The 22500-nt window shown below is 46.1% G+C and overlaps 1 protein-coding gene across 3 annotated transcripts in view; it reads right to left on the bottom strand.

Annotated features, from left to right (window-relative positions):
- The window catches only part of LOC115126016 (guanine nucleotide exchange factor VAV3-like), a 208889-nt gene that overhangs the window by 163971 nt on the left and 22418 nt on the right, over positions 1 to 22500 (bottom strand). For all 3 annotated transcript variants that reach the window (XM_065019257.1, XM_065019256.1, XM_065019255.1), the window contains exon 2: positions 626 to 742. In XM_065019257.1, the coding sequence (XP_064875329.1) occupies positions 626 to 742 (117 nt within the window). The remainder of the gene's footprint in view (positions 1 to 625; positions 743 to 22500) is intronic.

The following is a 22500-nucleotide window of genomic DNA, read 5'->3' on the forward strand; positions in this document are numbered from 1 at the left end:
GCGGTAAATGGTGTCCACATACAGAGGAAGAGCAGCCAACTGTAGCGGCTCAATACTGTTCTATTCAAGTGATCCAACAGTGGTGGGTTCTCTCATCCAGTCTGTGATGGTGTATATTATACTCCTATAACAGCCCACTACAGAGTACACTAAGCTCCTTACATAACCTTGTTGTAGTAGTGTGCACTATTATTCTCAATGTGTTTCCCATTTGGGCAACAGATAACATGATGATTCCAGCGTGAGAGATGGATTAGGGTATGTACAGTGCTTTAGGAACGTTTTCAGACTCCAATCAAGTTGTAGAAACATCTCAAGGATGATCAATGGAAACAGGATGCACCGGAGCTCAATATCCCGTCTCATAGCAAAGGGTCTGAATATTTATGTAAATAAGTTATTTCTGTTTTGTTTTTTCATGAATTAGGAAAAATGTCTAAAAAAACTGTTTTTGATTTGTCATTATGGGGTATTGTGTATAGATTGATGAGCGGGGAAAAACAATTTAATCCATTTTAGAGTAAGGCTGTACCCTAACAAAATGTGGAAAAAGTAATGTGGTCTGAATACTTTCCAAAGGCACTGCACACACACGATGAAACAGCGTAGAAGTCCTGTTCCTTACCTTTCCAAAGTCCCGCACGTCAAACAAGTCGAAGGCCTCAAAGAGTTCAGTCTTCTTCATGCCAAATGTCTCACAGCACGCAGCGAGGAATGTCCGGATGTTCCTCAAGCAAAGGAACTACAAACGGAATAAAAGGAGACATGTTTTAGAGTATCAGGTGAGACCTTCGCTTCAGCAAACAAAGGAAAGGAGGGCTGCTCAACAACAATGACAAAATTCATGAAAATGGCTTACCAAGAAGAAAAACTTCCAAAATAACTAATTTTGAGGTAAAGGCAGTTGGAACGCTCGACGATAAAAGGCAGAGGTTGATTTCGTATTGCTTTTATTGCTCACTTTTCTTATTGCTGACTTTAATCCATTGTACAGGATGCAAACAGGTGACTGAACCGGTCATGTTTTACTGTTAATTGAATGATAATATAACGTGATGACCATTCAGTCTCTACAGCAACAGTCTAACCAGGTAACATTTGTACATTTTATTCAGATTTGCGTCATTGCATAGCTTGAGCTCATATGAAACGTGTATTTGTTCAAGTCTTGACAAAAATGTAAGCTGATTTGAGAAATACCCATCGATTCAATGCTTTAGAAGCCATCCCACAGTCCTCAGACTGAAATTTCACTATTATTACTTCTCAACGCTGGACCTGAACCGTTTGGTCCTGAACCGTTTGGTCCTGAACTGTTTGGTCATGAACTGTTTGGTCCTGAACCGTTTGGTCATGAACCGTTTGGTCCTGAACTGTTTGGTCATGAACCGTTTGGTCCTGAACCGTTTGGTCAAGAACCGTTTGGTCATGAACCGTTTGGTCCTGAACCGTTTGCCACAAACTGTTTACATTGAACTGCGTTCAAGAGCCAGAAGAGGTTCACATCTGGTTTACACTTCAACTTGGCTGCCACTCAAAACATTCTCATTCTCTTAGACAATACACATACTGCCATTGTTGTATATGCCAAAATCACAGTCACATATAAACAGTCAAAGACCAGAAACTCTTTGTTGAGTTTGAAAATGGACGGAGCTATTGTCTGTCCAAAACTGCAGGCTGACATCCTGACAGAATCCTGACATAATCAAATAAGTAAAGACTCCCATCAAAACCTTTCTGCCTTGTGCGCATCCCACATGTGGGGTAATTAACCTAATGAAGATCAATAGACAGGCAGGGTCTCTTCCAAACCACATCAATCTCACAGCCACACATAAACAGAGTCAGCAGCCTCAAACCCTGCCACGAAAAGTTGGCTGAATAAATGTTTTTCGAAAAACTAAAAAACGCTGACACGAATCATGACGGACGCTATCTACGTCTTAGGATTTTGAAAAGCTGGGAGAGGTGTCCACCACACTCAGTATAATCTAAACCTTTTTGATCAGAGTGCCGTGTCTGGGACAGATACAAACGAGGAGGCCCGTTTAAACATAATTGTCTGACATAAAACATGGTTGCTACTCAGTGGGTTAGCTACTCAGTGGGTTAGCTACTCGGTGGGTTAGCTACTCGGTGGGTTAGCTACTCGGTGGGTTAGCTACTCAGTGGGTTAGCTACTCAGTGTGTTAGCTACTCAGTGGGTTAGCTACTCAGTGGGTTAGCTACTCAGTGGGTTAGCTACTCAGTGGGTTAGCTACTCAGTGAGTTAGCTACTCAGTGGGTTAGCTACTCGGTGGGTTAGCTACTCGGTGGGTTAGCTACTCGGTGGGTTGGATACTCAGTGGGTTAGCTACTCAGTGGGTTAGCTACTCAGTGGGTTAGCTACTCAGTGGGTTAGCTACTCTGTGATAAACCCTGGATGAAAGAGAGGATATTGTCCTCATTGCTGATTTATAGGAGGATGCTGATGGCACACCTCCGTCGTTACTAAAATATTCCCAACCAGGTCTGAACTGAAATGCTCCCTCATCAGTAACACGACATTCTCGTCTGACCCATCCTGTCTCAGCCTCCAGTATTTATGCTGCAGTAGTTTATGTGTCGGGGGGCTAGGGTCAGTTTGTTATATCTGGAGTACTTATCCGGTGTCCTGTGTGAATTTAAGTATGCTCTCTCTAATTCTCTCTTTCTTTCTCTCTCTCGGAGGACCTGAGCCACAGGACCATGCCTCTGGACTACCTGGCATGATGACTCCTTGCTGTCCCCAGTCCACCTGGCCGTGCTGCTGCTCCAGTTTCAACTGTTCTGCCTGCCGCTATGGAACCCTGACCTGTTGACCGGACATGCTACCTGTCCCAGACCTGCTGATTTCAACTCTCTAGAGACAGCAGGAGTGGTCGAGATACTCTTAATGATCGGCTATGAAAAGCCAACTGACATTTACTCCTGAGGTGCTGACTTGCTGCACCCTCGACAACTACTGTGATTATTATTATTTGACCATGCTGGTCATTTATGAACATTTGAACATCTTGGCCATGTTCTGTTATAATCTCCACCCGGCACAGCCAGAAGAGGACTGGCCACCCCTCATAGCCTTGTTCCTCTCTAGGTTTCTTCCTAGGTTTTGGCCTTTCTAGGGAGTTTTTCCTAGCCACCGTGCTTCTACACCTGCATTGCTTGCTGTTTGGGGTTTTAGGCTTGGTTTCTGTACAGCACTTTGAGATATCAGCTGATGTACGAAGGGCTATATAAATACATTTGATTTGATTCGATTAATGTCTGAGGAAAGTAGATCGCAAGAATCTGTTTTCTCTGCAGGTTTTGAATATTGCAAGGTAATTGACATCATGAAGTGTTCATATTTCAAGTATAATGGCCAAATGATGGATTTAAGTCACTCGACATTGGATGTCCTCAACGACCAATCGACATAGTAGAGCCTTCAGCTGCTGTAGTAAAATTATAATCTGTGGTGTCCTGTTAAGGTATATGCTGATGGTGATGTTCTCCAACACAAGACTTCATCACAACAAGCTAAGCTGTTAAAATGACATCAACAGGTTGTTACAATGACATCAACAGGCTGTTAAAAATCAGTCCTCACAAACACTGTAATCAGCAGGACTTTAACAAGTAAGCAGGCTCTAACCAGCTCTTTTTTGAAACCCTTCAGAGAGGGGGATACCTAGTCAGTTTTACACCCTTCAGAGAGGGGGATACCTAGTCAGTTTTACACCCTTCAGAGAGGGGGATACCTAGTCAGTTTTACACCCTTCAGAGAGGGGGATACCTAGTCAGTTTTACACCCTTCAGAGAGGGGGATACCTAGTCAGTTTACACCCTTCAGAGAGGGGATACCTAGGGTCAGTTTTACACCCTTCAGAGAGGGGATACCTAGTCAGTTTTACACCCTTCATAGAGGGGATACCTAGTAAGTTTTACACCCTTCAGAGGGGGATACCTAGTAAGTTTACACCCTTCAGAGAGGGGATACCTAGTCAGTTTTACACCCTTCAGAGAGGGGGATACCTAGTCAGTTTTACACCCTTCAGAGAGGGGGATACCTAGTCAGTTTTACACCCTTCAGAGAGGGGGATACCTAGTCAGTTTTACACCCTTCAGAGAGGGGGATACCTAGTCAGTTTTACACCCTTCAGAGAGGGGGATACCTAGTCAGTTTTACACCCTTCAGAGAGGGGGATACCTAGTCAGTTTTACACCCTTCATAAAGGGGGATACCTAGTCAGTTTTACACCCTTCAGAGAAGGGGATACCTAGTCAGTTTTACACCGTTCAGAGAGGGGGATACCTAGTCAGTTTTACACCCTTCAGAGAGGGGGATACCTAGTCAGTTTTACACCCTTCAGAGAGGGGGATACCTAGTCAGTTTTACACCCTTCATAAAGGGGGATACCTAGTCAGTTTTACACCCTTAGGGGATACCTAGTCAGTTTTACCGTTCAGAGAGGGGGATACCTAGTCAGTTTTACACCCTTCAGAGAGGGGGATACCTAGTCAGTTTTACACCCTTCAGAGAGGGGGATACCTAGTCAGTTTTACACCCTTCAGAGAGGGGGATACCTAGTCAGTTTTACACCCTTCAGAGAGGGGGATACCTAGTCAGTTTTACACCCTTCATAGAGGGGGATACCTAGTCAGTTTTACACCCTTCATAGAGGGGGATACCTAGTCAGTTTTACACCCTTCAGAGAGGTGGATACCTAGTCAGTTTTACACCCTTCATAGAGGTGGATACCTAGTCATTTTTACACCCTTCATAGAGGGGGATACCTAGTCAGTTTTACACCCTTCAGAGAGGGGGATACCTAGTCAGTTTTACACCCTTCATAGAGGGGGATACCTAGTCAGTTTTACACCCTTCAGAGAGGGGGATACCTAGTCAGTTTTACACCCTTCAGAGAGGGGGATGGTCAGTTTTACACCCTTCAGAAAGGGGGATACTAGTCAGTTTTACACCCTTCAGAGAAGGGGGATACCTAGTCAGTTTTACACTTCAGAGAGGGGATACCTAGTCAGTTTTACACCCTTCAGAGGGGGATACCTAGTCAGTTTTACACCCTTCAGAGAGGGGGATACCTAGTCAGTTTTACACCCTTCAGAGAGGGGGATACCTAGTCAGTTTTACACCCTTCAGAGGGGGATACCTAGTCAGTTTTACACCCTTCATAGAGGGGGATACCTAGTCAGTTTTACACCCTTATACAGTCCCTTCAGAGAGGGGGATACCTAGTCAGTTTTACACCCTTCAGAGAGGGGGATACCTAGTCAGTTTTACACCCTTCAGAGGGGGATACCTAGTCAGTTTTACACCCTTCAGAGAGGGGATACCTAGTCAGTTTTTACACCCTTCAGAGAGGGGGATACCTAGTCAGTTTTACACCCTTCAGAGAGGGGGATACCTAGTCAGTTTTACACCCTTCAGAGAGGGATACCTAGTCAGTTTTACACCCTTCGGGGGGATAGAGGGGGATACCTAGTCAGTTTTACACCCTTCAGAGGGGGATACCTAGTCAGTTTTACACCCTTCAGAGAGGGGGATACCTAGTCATTTTTTACACCCTTCATAGAGGGGGATACCTAGTCAGTTTTACACCCTTCAGAGAGGGGATACCTAGTCAGTTTTACACCCTTCAGAGAGGGGATACCTAGTCAGTTTACACCCTTCATAGGGGAGAGGGGGATACCTAGTCAGTTTTACACCCTTCAGAGAGGGGGATACCTAGTCAGTTTTACACCCTTCATAGAGGGGATACCTAGTCAGTTTTACACCCTTTACCTAGTCACCCTTCAGAGAGGGGGATACCTAGTCAGTTTTACACCCTTCATAGAGGGGGATACCTAGTCAGTTTTACACCCTTCAGAGAGGGGATACCTAGTCAGAGGGGGATACCTAGTCAGTTTTACACCCTTCAGAGAGGGGGATACCTAGTCAGTTTTACACCCTTCAGAGAGGGGGATACCTAGTCAGTTTTACACCCTTCAGAGAGGGGGATACCTAGTCAGTTTTACACCCTTCAGGGGGATACCTAGTCAGTTTTACACCCTTCAGAGAGGGGGGAGTCAGTTTTACACCCTTCAGAGGATAGAGGGGGATACCTAGTCAGTTTTACACCCTTCAGAGAGGGGGATACCTAGTCAGTTTTACACCCTTCAGAGAGGGGGGAGTTTTACACCTAGTCAGTTTTACACCCTTCAGAGAGGGGGATACCTAGGGGGGGATCAGTTTTACACCCTTCAGGGGATACCTAGAGAGAGGGGGATACCTAGTCAGTTTTACACCCTTCAGAGAGGGGGTCAGTTTTACACCCTTCATAGAGGGGGATACCTAGTCAGTTTTACACCCTTCAGAGAGGGGGATACCTAGTCAGTTTTACACCCTTCAGAGGGGGATACCTAGTCAGTTTTACCCCTTCAGAGAGGGGGATACCTAGTCAGTTTTACACCCTTCAGAGAGGGGGATACCTAGTCAGTTTTACACCCTTCAGAGAGGGGGATACCTAGTCAGTTTTACACCCTTCAGAGGGGGATTTAGTCACCCTTCAGAGAGGGGGATACCTAGTCAGTTTTACCCTTCAGAGAGGGGATACCTAGTCAGTTTTACACCCTTCAGAGAGGGGGATACCTAGTCAGTTTTACACCCTTCAGAGAGGGGGATACCTAGTCAGTTTTACACCCTTCAGAGAGGGGGATACCTAGTCAGTTTTACACCCCCTAGTCAGTTTTACCCTTCAGAGAGGGGGATACCTAGTCAGTTTTACACCCTTCAGAGAGGGGATACCTAGTCAGTTTTACACCCTTCAGAGAGGGGGATACCTAGTCAGTTTTACACCCTTCAGAGAGGGGGATACCTAGTCAGTTTTACACCCTTCAGGGGGATACCTAGTCAGTTTTACACCCTTCAGAGAGGGGGATACCTAGTCAGTTTACACCCTTCAGAGAGGGGGATACCTAGTCAGTTTTACACCCTTCAGAGAGGGGGATACCTAGTCAGTTTTACACCCTTCAGAGGGGGATACCTAGTCAGTTTTACACCCTTCAGAGAGGGGATACCTAGTCAGTTTTACACCCTTCAGAGAGGGGGATACCTAGTCAGTTTTACACCCTTCATAGAGGGGGATACCTAGTCAGTTTTACACCCTTCATAGAGGGGGATACCTAGTCAGTTTTACACCCTTCAGAGAGGGGGATACCTAGTCAGTTTTACACCCTTCAGAGAGGGGGATACCTAGTCAGTTTTACACCCTTCAGAGAGGGGGATACCTAGTCAGTTTTACACCCTTCAGAGGGGGATACCTAGTCAGTTTTACACCCTTCAGAGAGGGGATACCTAGTCAGTTTTACACCCTTCAGAGAGGGGGATACCTAGTCAGTTTTACACCCTTCAGAGAGGGGGATACCTAGTCAGTTTTACACCCTTCAGAGAGGGGGATACCTAGTCAGTTTTACCCTTCAGAGAGGGGGATACCTAGTCAGTTTTACACCCTTCAGAGGGGGATACCTAGTCAGTTTTACACCCTTCAGAGAGGGGGATACCTAGTCAGTTTTACACCCTTCAGAGAGGGGGATACCTAGTCAGTTTTACACCCTTCAGAGAGGGGGATACCTAGTCAGTTTTACACCCTTCAGAGAGGGGGATACCTAGTCAGTTTTACACCCTTCAGGGGGAGTCAGAGGGGGATACCTAGTCAGTTTTACACCCTTTACCTAGTCAGTTTTACACCCTTCAGAGGGGGATACCTAGTCAGTTTTACACCCTTCAGAGAGGGGGATACCTAGTCAGTTTTACACCCTTCAGAGAGGGGATACCTAGTCAGTTTTACACCCTTCAGAGAGGGGGATACCTAGTCAGTTTTACACCCTTCAGAGGGGATACCTAGTCAGTTTTACCCTTCAGAGAGGGGGATACCTAGTCAGTTTACACCCTTCAGAGAGGGGGATACCTAGTCAGTTTTACACCCTTCAGAGGGGGATACCTAGTCAGTTTTACACCCTTCACCTAATCAGTTTTACCCTTCAGAGAGGGGGATACCTAGTCAGTTTTACACCCTTCAGAGAGGGGGATACCTAGTCAGTTTTACACCCTTCAGAGGGGGATACCTAGTCAGTTTTACACCCTTTCAGAGAGGGGGATACCTAGTCAGTTTTACACCCTTTACCAGTCAGACCCTTCAGAGAGGGGGATACCTAGTCAGTTTTACACCCTTCAGAGAGGGGGATACCTAGTCAGTTTTACACCCTTCAGAGAGGGGGATACCTAGTCAGTTTTACACCCTTCAGAGAGGGGGATACCTAGTCAGTTTTACACCCTTCATAGAGGGGGATACCTAGTCAGTTTTACACCGTTCAGAGAGGGGGATACCTAGTCAGTTTTACACCCTTCAGAGAGGGGGATACCTAGTCAGTTTTACACCCTTCAGAGAGGGGGATACCTAGTCAGTTTTACACCCTTCAGAGAGGGGGATACCTAGTCAGTTTTACACCCTTCAGAGAGGGGGATACCTAGTCAGTTATACACCCTTCAGAGAGGGGGATACCTAGTCAGTTTTACACCCTTCATAGAGGGGGATACCTAGTCAGTTTTACACCTTCAGGGGGATACCTAGTCAGTTTTACACCCTTCAGAGAGGGGGATACCTAGTCAGTTTTACACCCTTCAGAGAGGGGGATACCTAGTCAGTTTTACACCCTTCAGAGAGGGGGATACCTAGTCAGTTTTACACCCTTCATAGAGGTGGATACCTAGTCAGTTTTACACCCTTCATAGAGGGGGATACCTAGTCAGTTTTACACCCTTCAGAGATGGGGATACCTAGTCAGTTTGACACCCTTCAGAGAGGGGGATACCTAGTCAGTTTTACACCCTTCAGAGAGGTGGATACCTAGTCAGTTTTACAACTGAATGTGTTCAATGGAAATGGGTCTTTCACATTTAACCTAACCCCTCTGAATCAGACAGGTGTGGGAGGGGGGGGCTGCCTTAATCAATGTAGTTGCTGGGGATTAACTGCCTAGCTCAAGACCTAAACTGGAAATTTGCCAGCTTGGGGTTTCGAACCAGCAACATTTTGGGGTTGGTTGCTCACTTTTTTTTTCATTTAGTTTTGACTTAACAAACAGGATTTCACAGGAAATCTCTTTCTCATTTTTAAAACGGCGCAGCCGAGTCTGTGTGATACTGTAACTCCACTAACAACACAAGTACATGCAGTCAATGATGAATGGAGCCGAGTCTGTGTTACAGAACACTGGTAAACTATTAAAATAAACTAACTGAATACAGGTCAAACAACCGAGAGAGGACATCTTTCTTTATTCATAACATCTCATATTTAGCTATACTCCGTAACTGTGGCAAGGAATCAGAGCTGTCTGTGAAGACGACGATAGGAACAAACATCAAATATGAAATTCTGCTCCACCCAAATCTTATTAGGAATTACAGACGAGTTCACAAGAAAGGCCTTGGACTATAAAACCCCAGATAAGTCTGACAGAGAGACAGGTAGAGAGGCAGAGAGGCAGACAGAGAGGCAGAGAGACAGGCAGAGAGGCATGCAGAGAGACAATGAGACAGAGAGACAGAGAGACAGACAGACAGACAGACAGACAGACAGACAGACAGACAGACAGACAGTCAGGCAGAGAGTCAGGCAGGCAGAGAGAAAGGCAGAGATGCAGGAAGACAGTCAGAGAGACAGGCAGAGATGCAGGCAGACAGACAGAGAGACAGGCAGACATGCAGACAGACAGAGAGGCAGGCAGACAGACAGAGAGGCAGAGAGGGAGGCAGATAGGCAGGCAGACATGCAGACAGACAGGCAGACAGACAGGTAGACAGGCAGAGAGGCAGGCAGATATGCAGAGAGGCAGACTGATAGACAGGCAGACAGGCTGGCAGCTAGATAGACTGACAGAAAGACAGACATAAAAACAGACAGACAGACAGGCAACTAGTAAATAATGTTGAATGTTTATACTTGTATGCATGGCGTTTTAATCTGAGCAACACATCCTGTAGACGGCCACCGACCCTGCAACCAGCTTCGGTATCTGAAGGATACAGCAGTCTCACAGAGAGGCATCTGAAACCCACTAACTCTGTACCACTGGGCTCAATGGGCTGAAACCCACTAACTCTGTACCACTGGGCTCAATGGGCTGAAACCCACTAACTCTGTAGCACTGGGCTCAATGGGCTGAAACCCACTAACTCTGTACCACTGGGCTCAATGGGCTGAAACCCACTAACTCTGTAGCACTGGGCTCAATGGGCTGAAACCCACTAACTCTGTACCACTGGGCTCAATGGGCTGAAACCCACTAACTCTGTACCACTGGGCTCAATGGGCTGAAACCCACTAACTCTGTAGCACTGGGCTCAATGGGCTGAAACCCACTAACTCTGTACCACTGGGATCAATGGGCTGAAACCCACTAACTCTGTACCACTGGGCTCAATGGGCTGAAACCCACTAACTCTGTACCACTGGGCTCAATGGGCTGAAACCCACTAACTCTGTACCACTGGGCTCAATGGGCTGAAACCCACTAACTCTGTACCACTGGGCTCAATGGGCTGAAACCCACTAACTCTGTACCACTGGGCTCAATGGGCTGAAACCCACTAACTCTGTACCACTGGGCTCAATGGGCTGAAACCCACTAACTCTGTACCACTGGGCTCAATGGGCTGAAACCCAATAACTCTGTACCACTGGGCTCAATGGGCTGAAACCCACTAACTCTGTACCACTGGGCTCAATGGGTTGAAACTCACTAACTCTGTACCACTGGGCTCAATGGGCTGAAACCCACTAACTCTGTACCACTGGGCTCAATGGGCTGAAACCCACTAACTCTGTAGCACTGGGCTCAATGGGCTGAAACCCACTAACTCTGTACCACTGGGCTCAATGGGCTGAAACCCACTAACTCTGTACCACTGGGCTCAATGGGCTGAAACCCACTAACTCTGTACCACTGGGCTCAATGGGCTGAAACCCACTAACTCTGTACCACTGGGCTGAAACCCAATAACTCTGTACCACTGGGCTCAATGGGCTGAAACCCACTAACTCTGTACCACTGGGCTCAATGGGCTGAAACCCACTAACTCTGTACCACTGGGGTGAAGCAGGCTGGGTGCAGGGAGTCAAGAAGGGAACGGTTCTAAGGGCCCCCCAGGTGGCGCAGTATTCTAGGGCACTGCATCTCAGAGACTCTGGGTTCGCGCCCAGGCTCTGTCACACTACTGACTGGTGTGTGTAGACTCACACAGGGCTGTTTTCTGCATTAGGAGCTCTCATCCCCACTAGGGCTCATCTACACTACTGACTGGTGTGTGTAGACTCACACAGGGCTGTTTTCTGCATTAGGAGCTCTCATCCCCACTAGGGCTCATCTACACTACTGACTGGTGTGTGTAGACTCACACATGGCTGTTTTCTGCATTAGGAGCTCTCATCCCCACTAGGGCTCATCTACACTACTGACTGGTGTGTGTAGACTCACACAGGGCTGTTTTCTGCATTAGGAGCTCTCAGCCCCACTAGGGCTCATCTACACTACTGACTGGTGTGTGTAGACTCACACAGGGCTGTTTTCTGCATTAGGAGCTCTCAGCCCCACTAGGGCTCATCTACACTACTGACTGGTGTGTGTAGACTCACACAGGGCTGTTTTCTGCATTAGGAGCTCTCATCCCCACTAGGGCTCATCTACACTACTGACTGGTGTGTGTAGACTCACACAGGGCTGTTTTCTGCATTAGGAGCTCTCAGCCCCACTAGGGCTCATCTACACTACTGACTGGTGTGTGTAGACTCACACAGGGCTGTTTTCTGCATTAGGAGCTCTCATCCCCACTAGGGCTCATCTACACTACTGACTGGTGTGTGTAGACTCACACAGGGCTGTTTTCTGCATTAGGAGCTCTCAGCCCCACTAGGGCTCATCTACACTACTGACTGGTGTGTGTAGACTCACACAGGGCTGTTTTCTGCATTAGGAGCTCTCAGCCCCACTAGGGCTCATCTACACTACTGACTGGTGTGTGTAGACTCACACATGGCTGTTTTCTGCATTAGGAGCTCTCATCCCCACTAGGGCTCATCTACACTACTGACTGGTGTGTGTAGACTCACACAGGGCTGTTTTCTGCATTAGGAGCTCTCAGCCCCACTAGGGCTCATCTACACTACTGACTGGTGTGTGTAGACTCACACAGGGCTGTTTTCTGCATTAGGAGCTCTCAGCCCCACTAGGGCTCATCTACACTACTGACTGGTGTGTGTAGACTCACACAGGGCTGTTTTCTGCATTAGGAGCTCTCATCCCCACTAGGGCTCATCTACACTACTGACTGGTGTGTGTAGACTCACACAGGGCTGTTTTCTGCATTAGGAGCTCTCAGCCCCACTAGGGCTCATCTACACTACTGACTGGTGTGTGTAGACTCACACAGGGCTGTTTTCTGCATTAGGAGCTCTCATCCCCACTAGGGCTCATCTACACTACTGACTGGTGTGTGTAGACTCACACAGGGCTGTTTTCTGCATTAGGAGCTCTCATCCCCACTAGGGCTCATCTACACTACTGACTGGTGTGTGTAGACTCACACAGGGCTGTTTTCTGCATTAGGAGCTCTCATCCCCACTAGGGCTCATCTACACTACTGACTGGTGTTTGTAGACTCACACAGGGCTGTTTTCTGCATTAGGAGCTCTCATCCCCACTAGGGCTCATCTACACTACTGACTGGTGTGTGTAGACTCACACAGGGCTGTTTTCTGCATTAGGAGCTCTCATCCCCACTAGGCTCATCTACACTACTGACTGGTGTGTGTAGACTCACACAGGGCTGTTTTCTGCATTAGGAGCTCTCAGCCCCACTAGGGCTCATCTACACTACTGACTGGTGTGTGTAGACTCACACAGGGCTGTTTTCTGCATTAGGAGCTCTCATCCCCACTAGGGCTCATCTACACTACTGACTGGTGTGTGTAGACTCACACAGGGCTGTTTTCTGCATTAGGAGCTCTCAGCCCCACTAGGGCTCATCTACACTACTGACTGGTGTGTGTAGACTCACACAGGGCTGTTTTCTGCATTAGGAGCTCTCATCCCCACTAGGGCTCATCTACACTACTGACTGGTGTGTGTAGACTCACACAGGGCTGTTTTCTGCATTAGGAGCTCTCAGCCCCACTAGGGCTCATCTACACTACTGACTGGTGTGTGTAGACTCACACAGGGCTGTTTTCTGCATTAGGAGCTCTCATCCCCACTAGGGCTCATCTACACTACTGACTGGTGTGTGTAGACTCACACAGGGCTGTTTTCTGCATTAGGAGCTCTCATCCCCACTAGGGCTCATCTACACTACTGACTGGTGTGTGTAGACTCACACAGGGCTGTTTTCTGCATTAGGAGCTCTCATCCCCACTAGGGCTCATCTACACTACTGACTGGTGTGTGTAGACTCACACAGGGCTGTTTTCTGCATTAGGAGCTCTCATCCCCACTAGGGCTCATCTACACTACTGACTGGTGTGTGTAGACTCACACAGGGCTGTTTTCTGCATTAGGAGCTCTCATCCCCACTAGGGCTCATCTACACTACTGACTGGTGTGTGTAGACTCACACAGGGCTGTTTTCTGCATTAGGAGCTCTCATCCCCACTAGGGCTCATCTACACTACTGACTGGTGTGTGTAGACTCACACAGGGCTGTTTTCTGCATTAGGAGCTCTCATCCCCACTAGGGATCATCTACACTACTGACTGGTGTGTGTAGACTCACACAGGGCTGTTTTCTGCATTAGGAGCTCTCAGCCCCACTAGGGCTCATCTACACTACTGACTGGTGTGTGTAGACTCACACAGGGCTGTTTTCTGCATTAGGAGCTCTCAGCCCCACTAGGGCTCATCTACACTACTGACTGGTGTGTGTAGACTCACACAGGGCTGTTTTCTGCATTAGGAGCTCTCAGCCCCACTAGGGCTCATCTACACTACTGACTGGTGTGTGTAGACTCACACAGGGCTGTTTTCTGCATTAGGAGCTCTCATCCCCACTAGGGCTCATCTACACTACTGACTGGTGTGTGTAGACTCACACAGGGCTGTTTTCTGCATTAGGAGCTCTCATCCCCACTAGGGCTCATCTACACTACTGACTGGTGTGTGTAGACTCACACATGGCTGTTTTCTGCATTAGGAGCTCTCATCCCCACTAGGGCTCATCTACACTACTGACTGGTGTGTGTAGACTCACACAGGGCTGTTTTCTGCATTAGGAGCTCTCATCCCCACTAGGGCTCATCTACACTACTGACTGGTGTGTGTAGACTCACACAGGGCTGTTTTCTGCATTAGGAGCTCTCATCCCCACTAGGGCTCATCTACACTACTGACTGGTGTGTGTAGACTCACACAGGGCTGTTTTCTGCATTAGGAGCTCTCATCCCCACTAGGGCTCATCTACACTACTGACTGGTGTGTGTAGACTCACACATGGCTGTTTTCTGCATTAGGAGCTCTCATCCCCACTAGGGCTCATCTACACTACTGACTGGTGTGTATAGACTCACACAGGGCTGTTTTCTGCATTAGGAGCTCTCATCTACACTACTGACTGGTGTGTGTAGACTCACACAGGGCTGTTTTCTGCATTAGGAGCTCTCATCTACACTACTGACTGGTGTGTGTAGACTCACACAGGGCTGTTTTCTGCATTAGGAGCTCTCATCTACACTACTGACTGGTGTGTGTAGACTCACACATCTCTTGTTATGGAATGACGAATGTGTGTGTGTGTGTGTGTGTGTGTGTGTGTGTGTGTGTGTGTGTGTGAGTGCGTGCAAAAGCGCATGTTTGTGTGTGTGTGTGTCCACGAGTGCATTTGTGTGTGTGTGTGTGTGTGTGTGTGTGTGTGTGTGTGTGTGTGTGTGTGTGTGTGTGTGTGTGTGTGTGTGTGTGTGTGTGTGTGTGTGAGTGCATGCGTGCAAAAGCGCATGTTTGTGTGTGTGTGTGTTCACGAGTGCATTTTTGTGTGTGTGTGTGTGTGTGTGTGTGTGTGTGTGTGTGTGTGTGTGTGTGTGTGTGTGTGTGCGTGCAAAAGCGCATGTTTGTGTGTGTGTGTGTCCACGAGTGCATTGTGTGTGTGTGTGTGTGTGTGTGTGTGTGTGTGTGTGTGTGTGTACACCTGCGGAGTAGGGAAGGGAGGACCAGGGAGGACTCAAGGGTAGAGAGAAATGACCACAACACTGTAGTCTATAATGGTGTAGCATTTCATATCTGCAGCACCATGCACCATATAAACCCCAGTGTGTAGTGTAGCCTAGCCTAGCCTAGCCTAGCCTAGCCGCTAATTTCATCCCACTCTGTTTGGTTCTAGATCTCCCACAAGTCAACCTGAGTTAGACTCAACTCATCTCTTATTGGTTAAAGAGTGTCAGTTAACAGACAGTAAGATGGCCGACTCTGTCAGAGGAAGCAGAGGACTGCTGTCCAGGGTTAGTGTTGGAGACCTGATAGACCTCTTCTCTTTCTGTCCATCCATCAAGTCAATCTGATACGCATACAGTACAGACAAGCCAGCCCAGCCAACAGGAGGAGAGAGCATCTGAAATGACCTATATAGTGCACTACTTTTCTCTAGAGCCATACAGGCCTTGGTCAAAAGTAGTGTACTATGTAAGGAATAGGGTGCCATTTCAGACACATACTCTGTGTGCTACTAGTCGGGAATTGAAACTGAAATGCTCCGTTTCACCACTGTATCAGGTTGTATTCCCGGCTGGCGTGCAACTGCTCGAAGCGTCACACATAGACGAGAGACATACAACAATGATTTAACTGTAGCGATGAATGACACAACCTCTGCATGCTCTCTCTCTCTGACGCACCTCCGGTGTCTTCTGGGTCCCTCTTGAGATTTGTGTGTCCGGCGCGAAGAAATGGCGTCGTGTGAAACACTATAGGAGGAAGACAGCAGGCCACAGACCATGGGAATGTAAAGCCCATAACAGCAGGCCACAGACCATGGGAATGTAAAGCCCATAACAGCAGGCCACAGACCATGGGAATGTAAAGCCTATAACAGCAGGCCTCAGACCATGGGAATGTAAAGCCTATAACAGCAGGCCACAGACCATGTGAATGTAAAGCCTATAACAGCAGGCCTCAGACCATGGGAATGTAAAGCCTATAACAGCAGGCAAACAGCAGGCCACAGACCATGGGAATGTAAAGCCTATAACAGCAGGCCACGGACCATGGGAATGTAAAGCCTATAACAGCAGGCCACAGACCATGGGAATGTAAAGCCTATAACAGCAGGCCACAGACCATGGGAATGTAAAGCCTATAACAGCAGGCCACAGACCATGGGAATGTAAAGCCTATAACAGCAGGCCACAGACCATGGAAATGTAAAGCCTATAACAGAAGGCCACGGACCATGGGAATGTAAAGCCTACAACAGCAGGCCACAGACCATGGGAATGTAAAGCCTATAACAGAAGGCCACGGACCATGGGAATGTAAAGCCTATAACAGCAGGCCACAGACCATGGGAATGTAAAGCCTATAACAGCAGGCCACAGACCATGGGAATGTAAAGCCTATAACAGCAGACCACAGACCATGGGAATGTAAAGCCTATAACAGCAGGCCACAGACCATGGGAATGTAAAGCCTATAACAGCAGGCCACAGACCATGGGAATGTAAAGCCTATAACAGCTGGCCACAGACCATGGGAATGTAAAGGCTAAAGCCTGTGTCACACAAAGTAATTTTGACACAGTTTTTGCATTGTGACATCATCATCGGGGCGGCAGCGTAGCCTAGTGGTTAGAGCGTTGGACTAGTAACCGGAAGGTTGTGAGTTCAAACCCCCGAGCTGACAAGGTACAAATTTGGCGTTCTGCCCCTGAACAGGCAGTTAACCCACTGTTCCCAGGCCGTCATTGAAAATAAGAATTTGTTCTTAACTGACTTGCCTGGTTAAATAAAGGTAAAAAAAATCAAATAAATAAATAAATAAAAAATAAATAAAACATTTGCTGATGCACAAAGAAAGTCAAATGCAATTGAATTTGCATGCAACATCCAATCCTTTCATAAAATATTTGTTTATACAAAAGTTTGATAATTGTAATGTTGATATAGACAAAATGCTGGCTGTACAATTTAGCTACCTAGTCATAATGTTGCCTATTTGCCAGCCAAGCTATCTAGCCTACTTCCTGTGAAACTGGATAATTATAGAAATGGATATTAAACATTTAGGTACATACAAGGGTCTTATATTGGTTGAAAGCTTAAATTCTTGTTAATCTAACTGCACTGTCTGATTAACAGTAGCCATTACAGCGAAAAGCATGCCATGTGATTGTTTGAGGACGGCGCCCCACATCAAAATATTTTTACACCGGCACAGGTTTCATACATACCCAAATAGCGATTAAATATTCACTTGCTTTGTGAAAATCTTCCTCTAATTTGTCATCCAAAGGGTCCCAGCTATAACATGTAGTGTCGTTTTGTTAGATAAAATCCTTCTTTATATCCCAAAAGTCTGTTTAGTTGGCGCCATCGATTTGAGTAATCCACTCGTTCAACATGCAGAGAAAGGAATCCGAACATCTACTACTAAACTCTCCCTCCTTTTATGTGAATGGAACCAAATGAGCCGACTCTTTTATGTGAAAGGAACCAAATGAGCCGACTCTTTTATGTGAATGGAACCAAATGAGCCGACTCTTTTATGTGAAAGGTACCAAATGAGCCGACTCTATTATGTGAATGGAACCAAATGAGCCGACTCTTTTATGTGAAAGGAACCAAATGAGCCTACTCTTTTATGTGAAAGGAATCAAATGAGCCGACTCTTTTACGTGAATGGAACCAAATGAGCCGACTCTTTTATGTGAAAGGAACCAAATGAGCCAACTCTTTTATGTGAAAGGAACCAAATGAGCCGACTCTTTTAAGTGAATTGAGTCAAATGAGCCGACTCTTTTATGTGAAAGGAACCAAATGAGCCGGCTCTTTTATGTGAAAGGAACCAAATGAGCCGACTCTTTTATGTGAAAGGAACCAAATGAGCCGGCTCTTTTATGTGAAAGGAACAAAATGAGCCGACTCTTTTATGTGAATGGAACCAAATGAGCCGGCTCTTTTATGTGAAAGGAACCAAATGAGCCGACTCTTTTAAGTGAATTGAGCCAAATGGGCCGACTCTTTTAAGTGAATTGAGCCAAATGAACCGACTCTTTTAAGTGAAAGGAACCAAATGAGCCGGCTCTTTTATGTGAAAGGAACCAAATGAGCCGACTCTTTTATGTGAAAGGAACCAAATGAGCCGACTTACCGAAAAGACTTGGAATGCCCATCACTAACACACTGAACAACCCAGATGCAACTTTATTGCAAGCAACATAAATTGCATCCATCTTTGAGTAACATCGGCTTAATGACAGGGAAATCAATCACCAGGGTTCAACCTATCCCCTATAAAGTGCACTACTGTTGACCAGAGCCCCGTGGGCCTTGCCGTGCAGGACCCTATAGTTTCTGGTCAACATAAATCCAATACATTGGAAATACGGTACAATTTTTTTGCGACGACATCCCGGCCCAGAGTTGAGGTACGGTAGGTGTCACATGCATTGATGTGAGAGCTGGGACCTTTTCTCAGCTGTGTCAACGGGAAACCTGAGCTGGAGTGTAGGAGAATGAATATGTGCTGACCGCAGATCAACAGCTGTCCAGGTCCAGTCTAGGGTCAAAGGCAGCCAGGAGACAGACAGCTAAAAAAGCAGGATCCACAATCCAGAGATACACCCCCTCAGTTTGTACTGTTTCTATACACCCCCTCAGCTTGTACTGTTTCTATACACCCCCTCAGCTTGTACTGTTTCTATACACCCCCTCAGCTTGTACTGTTTCTATACACCCCCTCAGCTTGTACTGTTTCTATACACCCCCTCAGCTTGTACTGTTTCTATACACCCCCTCAGCTTGTACTGTTTCTATACACCCCTCAGTTTGTACTGTTTCTATACACCCCTCAGTTTGTACTGTTTCTATACACCCCCTCAGCTTGTACTGTTTCTATACACCCCCTCAGTTTGTACTGTTTCTATACACCCCCTCAGTTTGTACTGTTTCTATACACCCCCTCAGCATGTACTGTTTCTATACACCCCTCAGTTTGTACTGTTTCTATACACCCCCTCAGTTTGTACTGTTTCTATACACCCCCTCAGCATGTACTGTTTCTATACACCCCCTCAGTTTGTACTGTTTCTATACACCCCTCAGCTTGTACTGTTTCTATACACCCCCTCAGCTTGTACTGTTTCTATACACCCCCTCAGCTTGTACTGTTTCTATACACCCCTCAGCTTGTACTGTTTCTATACACCCCCTCAGCTTGTACTGTTTCTATACACCCCCTCAGCTTGTTGTTTCTATACACCCCTCAGCTTGTACTGTTTCTATACACCCCCTCAGTTTGTACTGTTTCTATACACCCCCTCAGTTTGTACTGTTTCTATACACCCCCTCAGCTTGTACTGTTTCTATACACCCCCTCAGTTTGTACTGTTTCTATACACCCCTCAGTTTGTACTGTTTCTATACACCCCCTCAGTTTGTACTGTTTCTATACACCCCCTCAGTTTGTACTGTTTCTATACACCCCCTCAGTTTGTACTGTTTCTATACACCCCCCTCAGCTTGTACTGTTTCTATACACCCCTCAGTTTGTACTGTTTCTATACACCCCTCAGCTTGTACTGTTTCTATACACCCCCTCAGCTTGTACTGTTTCTATACACCCCTCAGCTTGTACTGTTTCTATACACCCCCTCAGCTTGTACTGTTTCTATACACCCCCTCAGCTTGTACTGTTTCTATACACCCCTCAGCTTGTACTGTTTCTATACACCCCTCAGTTTGTACTGTTTCTATACACCCCTCAGTTTGTACTGTTTCTATACACCCCTCAGCTTGTACTGTTTCTATACACCCCCTCAGTTTGTACTGTTTCTATACACCCCTCAGTTTGTACTGTTTCTATACACCCCCTCAGCATGTACTGTTTCTATACACCCCTCAGTTTGTACTGTTTCTATACACCCCTCAGTTTGTACTGTTTCTATACACCCCTCAGCATGTACTGTTTCTATACACCCCTCAGTTTGTACTGTTTCTATACACCCCCTCAGCTTGTACTGTTTCTATACCCCCTCAGCTTGTACTGTTTCTATACACCCCTCAGCTTGTACTGTTTCTATACACCCCCTCAGTTTGTACTGTTTCTATACACCCCCTCAGCGTGTACTGTTTCTATACACCCCCTCAGCTTGTACTGTTTCTATACACCCCCTCAGCTTGTACTGTTTCTATACACCCCCTCAGCTTGTACTGTTTCTATACACCCCCTCAGTTTGTACTGTTTCTATACACCCCCTCAGTTTGTACTGTTTCTATACACCCCCTCAGTTTGTACTGTTTCTATACACCCCCTCAGCTTGTACTGTTTGTATACACCCTCAGTTTGTACTGTTTCTATACACCCCCTCAGCTTGTACTGTTTCTATACACCCCCAGTTTGTACTGTTTCTATACACCCCCTCAGCTTGTACTGTTTCTATACACCCCCTCAGCTTGTACTGTTTCTATATACCCCTCAGCTTGTACTGTTTCTATACACCCCCTCAGCTTGTACTGTTTCTATACACCCCCTCAGCTTGTACTGTTTCTATACACCCCCTCACTCTACTATACTCCACTATATACTGCACTCTAATATACTCCACTCTACTATACTATACTCTAGTCCACGATACTATACGCACTACTATACTATAATCTACTATACTCTACTCCACTCTACTATACTATACTCTACTATGCTATACTGTATATACTCCACTATATACTGTACACTAATAGACTATACTCTAGTCCACGATACTATACACACTACTATACGATATACTCTACTATACTCTACCATACACTACTCCACTATATACTGCACTCTACTATACTATACTCTAGTCCACAATACTATACACACTACTATACTATATACTCTACTATACTCTACCATACACTACTCCACTATATACTGCACTCTACTATACTATACTCTAGTCCACAATACTATACACACTACTATACTATATACTCTACTATACTCTACCATACACTACTCCACTATATACTGCACTCTAATATACCCCACTATACTATAATCTACTATACTCTAGTCCACTCTACTATACTATACTCTACTATGCTATACTGTATACTCTACTATACACTACTCCACTATATACTGCACTCGAATATACTCCACTATACTATAATCTACTATACTCCACTCCACTCTACTATGCTATACTGTATACTCTACTATACACACTACTATACTATATACTCTACTATACTCTACCATACACTACTCCACTATATACTGTACACTAATATACTCCACTATACTATAATATACTATACTCCACTCTACTATGCTATACTGTATACTCTACTATACACCATGCTATACTCTGTATACTCTACTATACAATACTCCACTACATACTGTACACTAATATACTCCACTATACTATAATCTACTATACTCCACTCCACTCTACTATGCTATACTGTATACTCTACTATACACCATGCTATACTCTGTATACTCTACTATACACTACCTCACTATATACTGTACACTAATATACTCCACTATACTATACTCTACTATACTCCACTCCACTCTACTATGCTATACTGTATACTCTACCATACACCATGCTATACTCTGTATACTCTACTATACACTACCTCACTATATACTGTACACTAATATACTCCACTTTACTATACTCTACTATATACCTTACTATAGTCTGCTATAATCTGCTACTTTTAGTTAGTGTGTGTTTGCTGTTGCAAGAGAAGAAGTTGTGTGGCTGACAGACTTGCACATGATGTTCCTAACTGAAGTGTGTGTGTTGTGATGTGCAACGCCTTTTCTGTGCAGGACTAGGACTACTTGTCATCCAAACTTTCACCCCGACTCTTTAATTCAACAAGACTTATTTAACTGAGTTCTTCATGTCTGCCCTGTTTTAATACATTATTCATGTGAGATGAGTGATTGGCCTCGGCCGGCCGGCCTGCGGTCCCCGGCAGCTGGTCCAAACCCAGGGACATAAGCTCTGTCCCTAATGTCACCCTATTACCTCGGGACCAATAGGGCTCTGGTCAAAAGTAGAATCTCCAATGTCTCTCCCTCCACCCTCAGCTCTGTCTCTCCCTCCACCCTCTGCTCTGTCTCTCCCTCCACCCTCTGCTCTGTCTCTCCCTCCACCCTCCACTCTGTTTCTCCCTCTGCTCTGTCTCTCCCTCCACCCTCCACTCTGTCTCTCCCTCTGCTCTGTCT

The sequence above is a fragment of the Oncorhynchus nerka genome, linkage group LG6 (genome assembly GCF_034236695.1).
Source record: "Oncorhynchus nerka isolate Pitt River linkage group LG6, Oner_Uvic_2.0, whole genome shotgun sequence".
In the NCBI taxonomy this organism is placed as follows: domain Eukaryota; kingdom Metazoa; phylum Chordata; class Actinopteri; order Salmoniformes; family Salmonidae; genus Oncorhynchus; species Oncorhynchus nerka.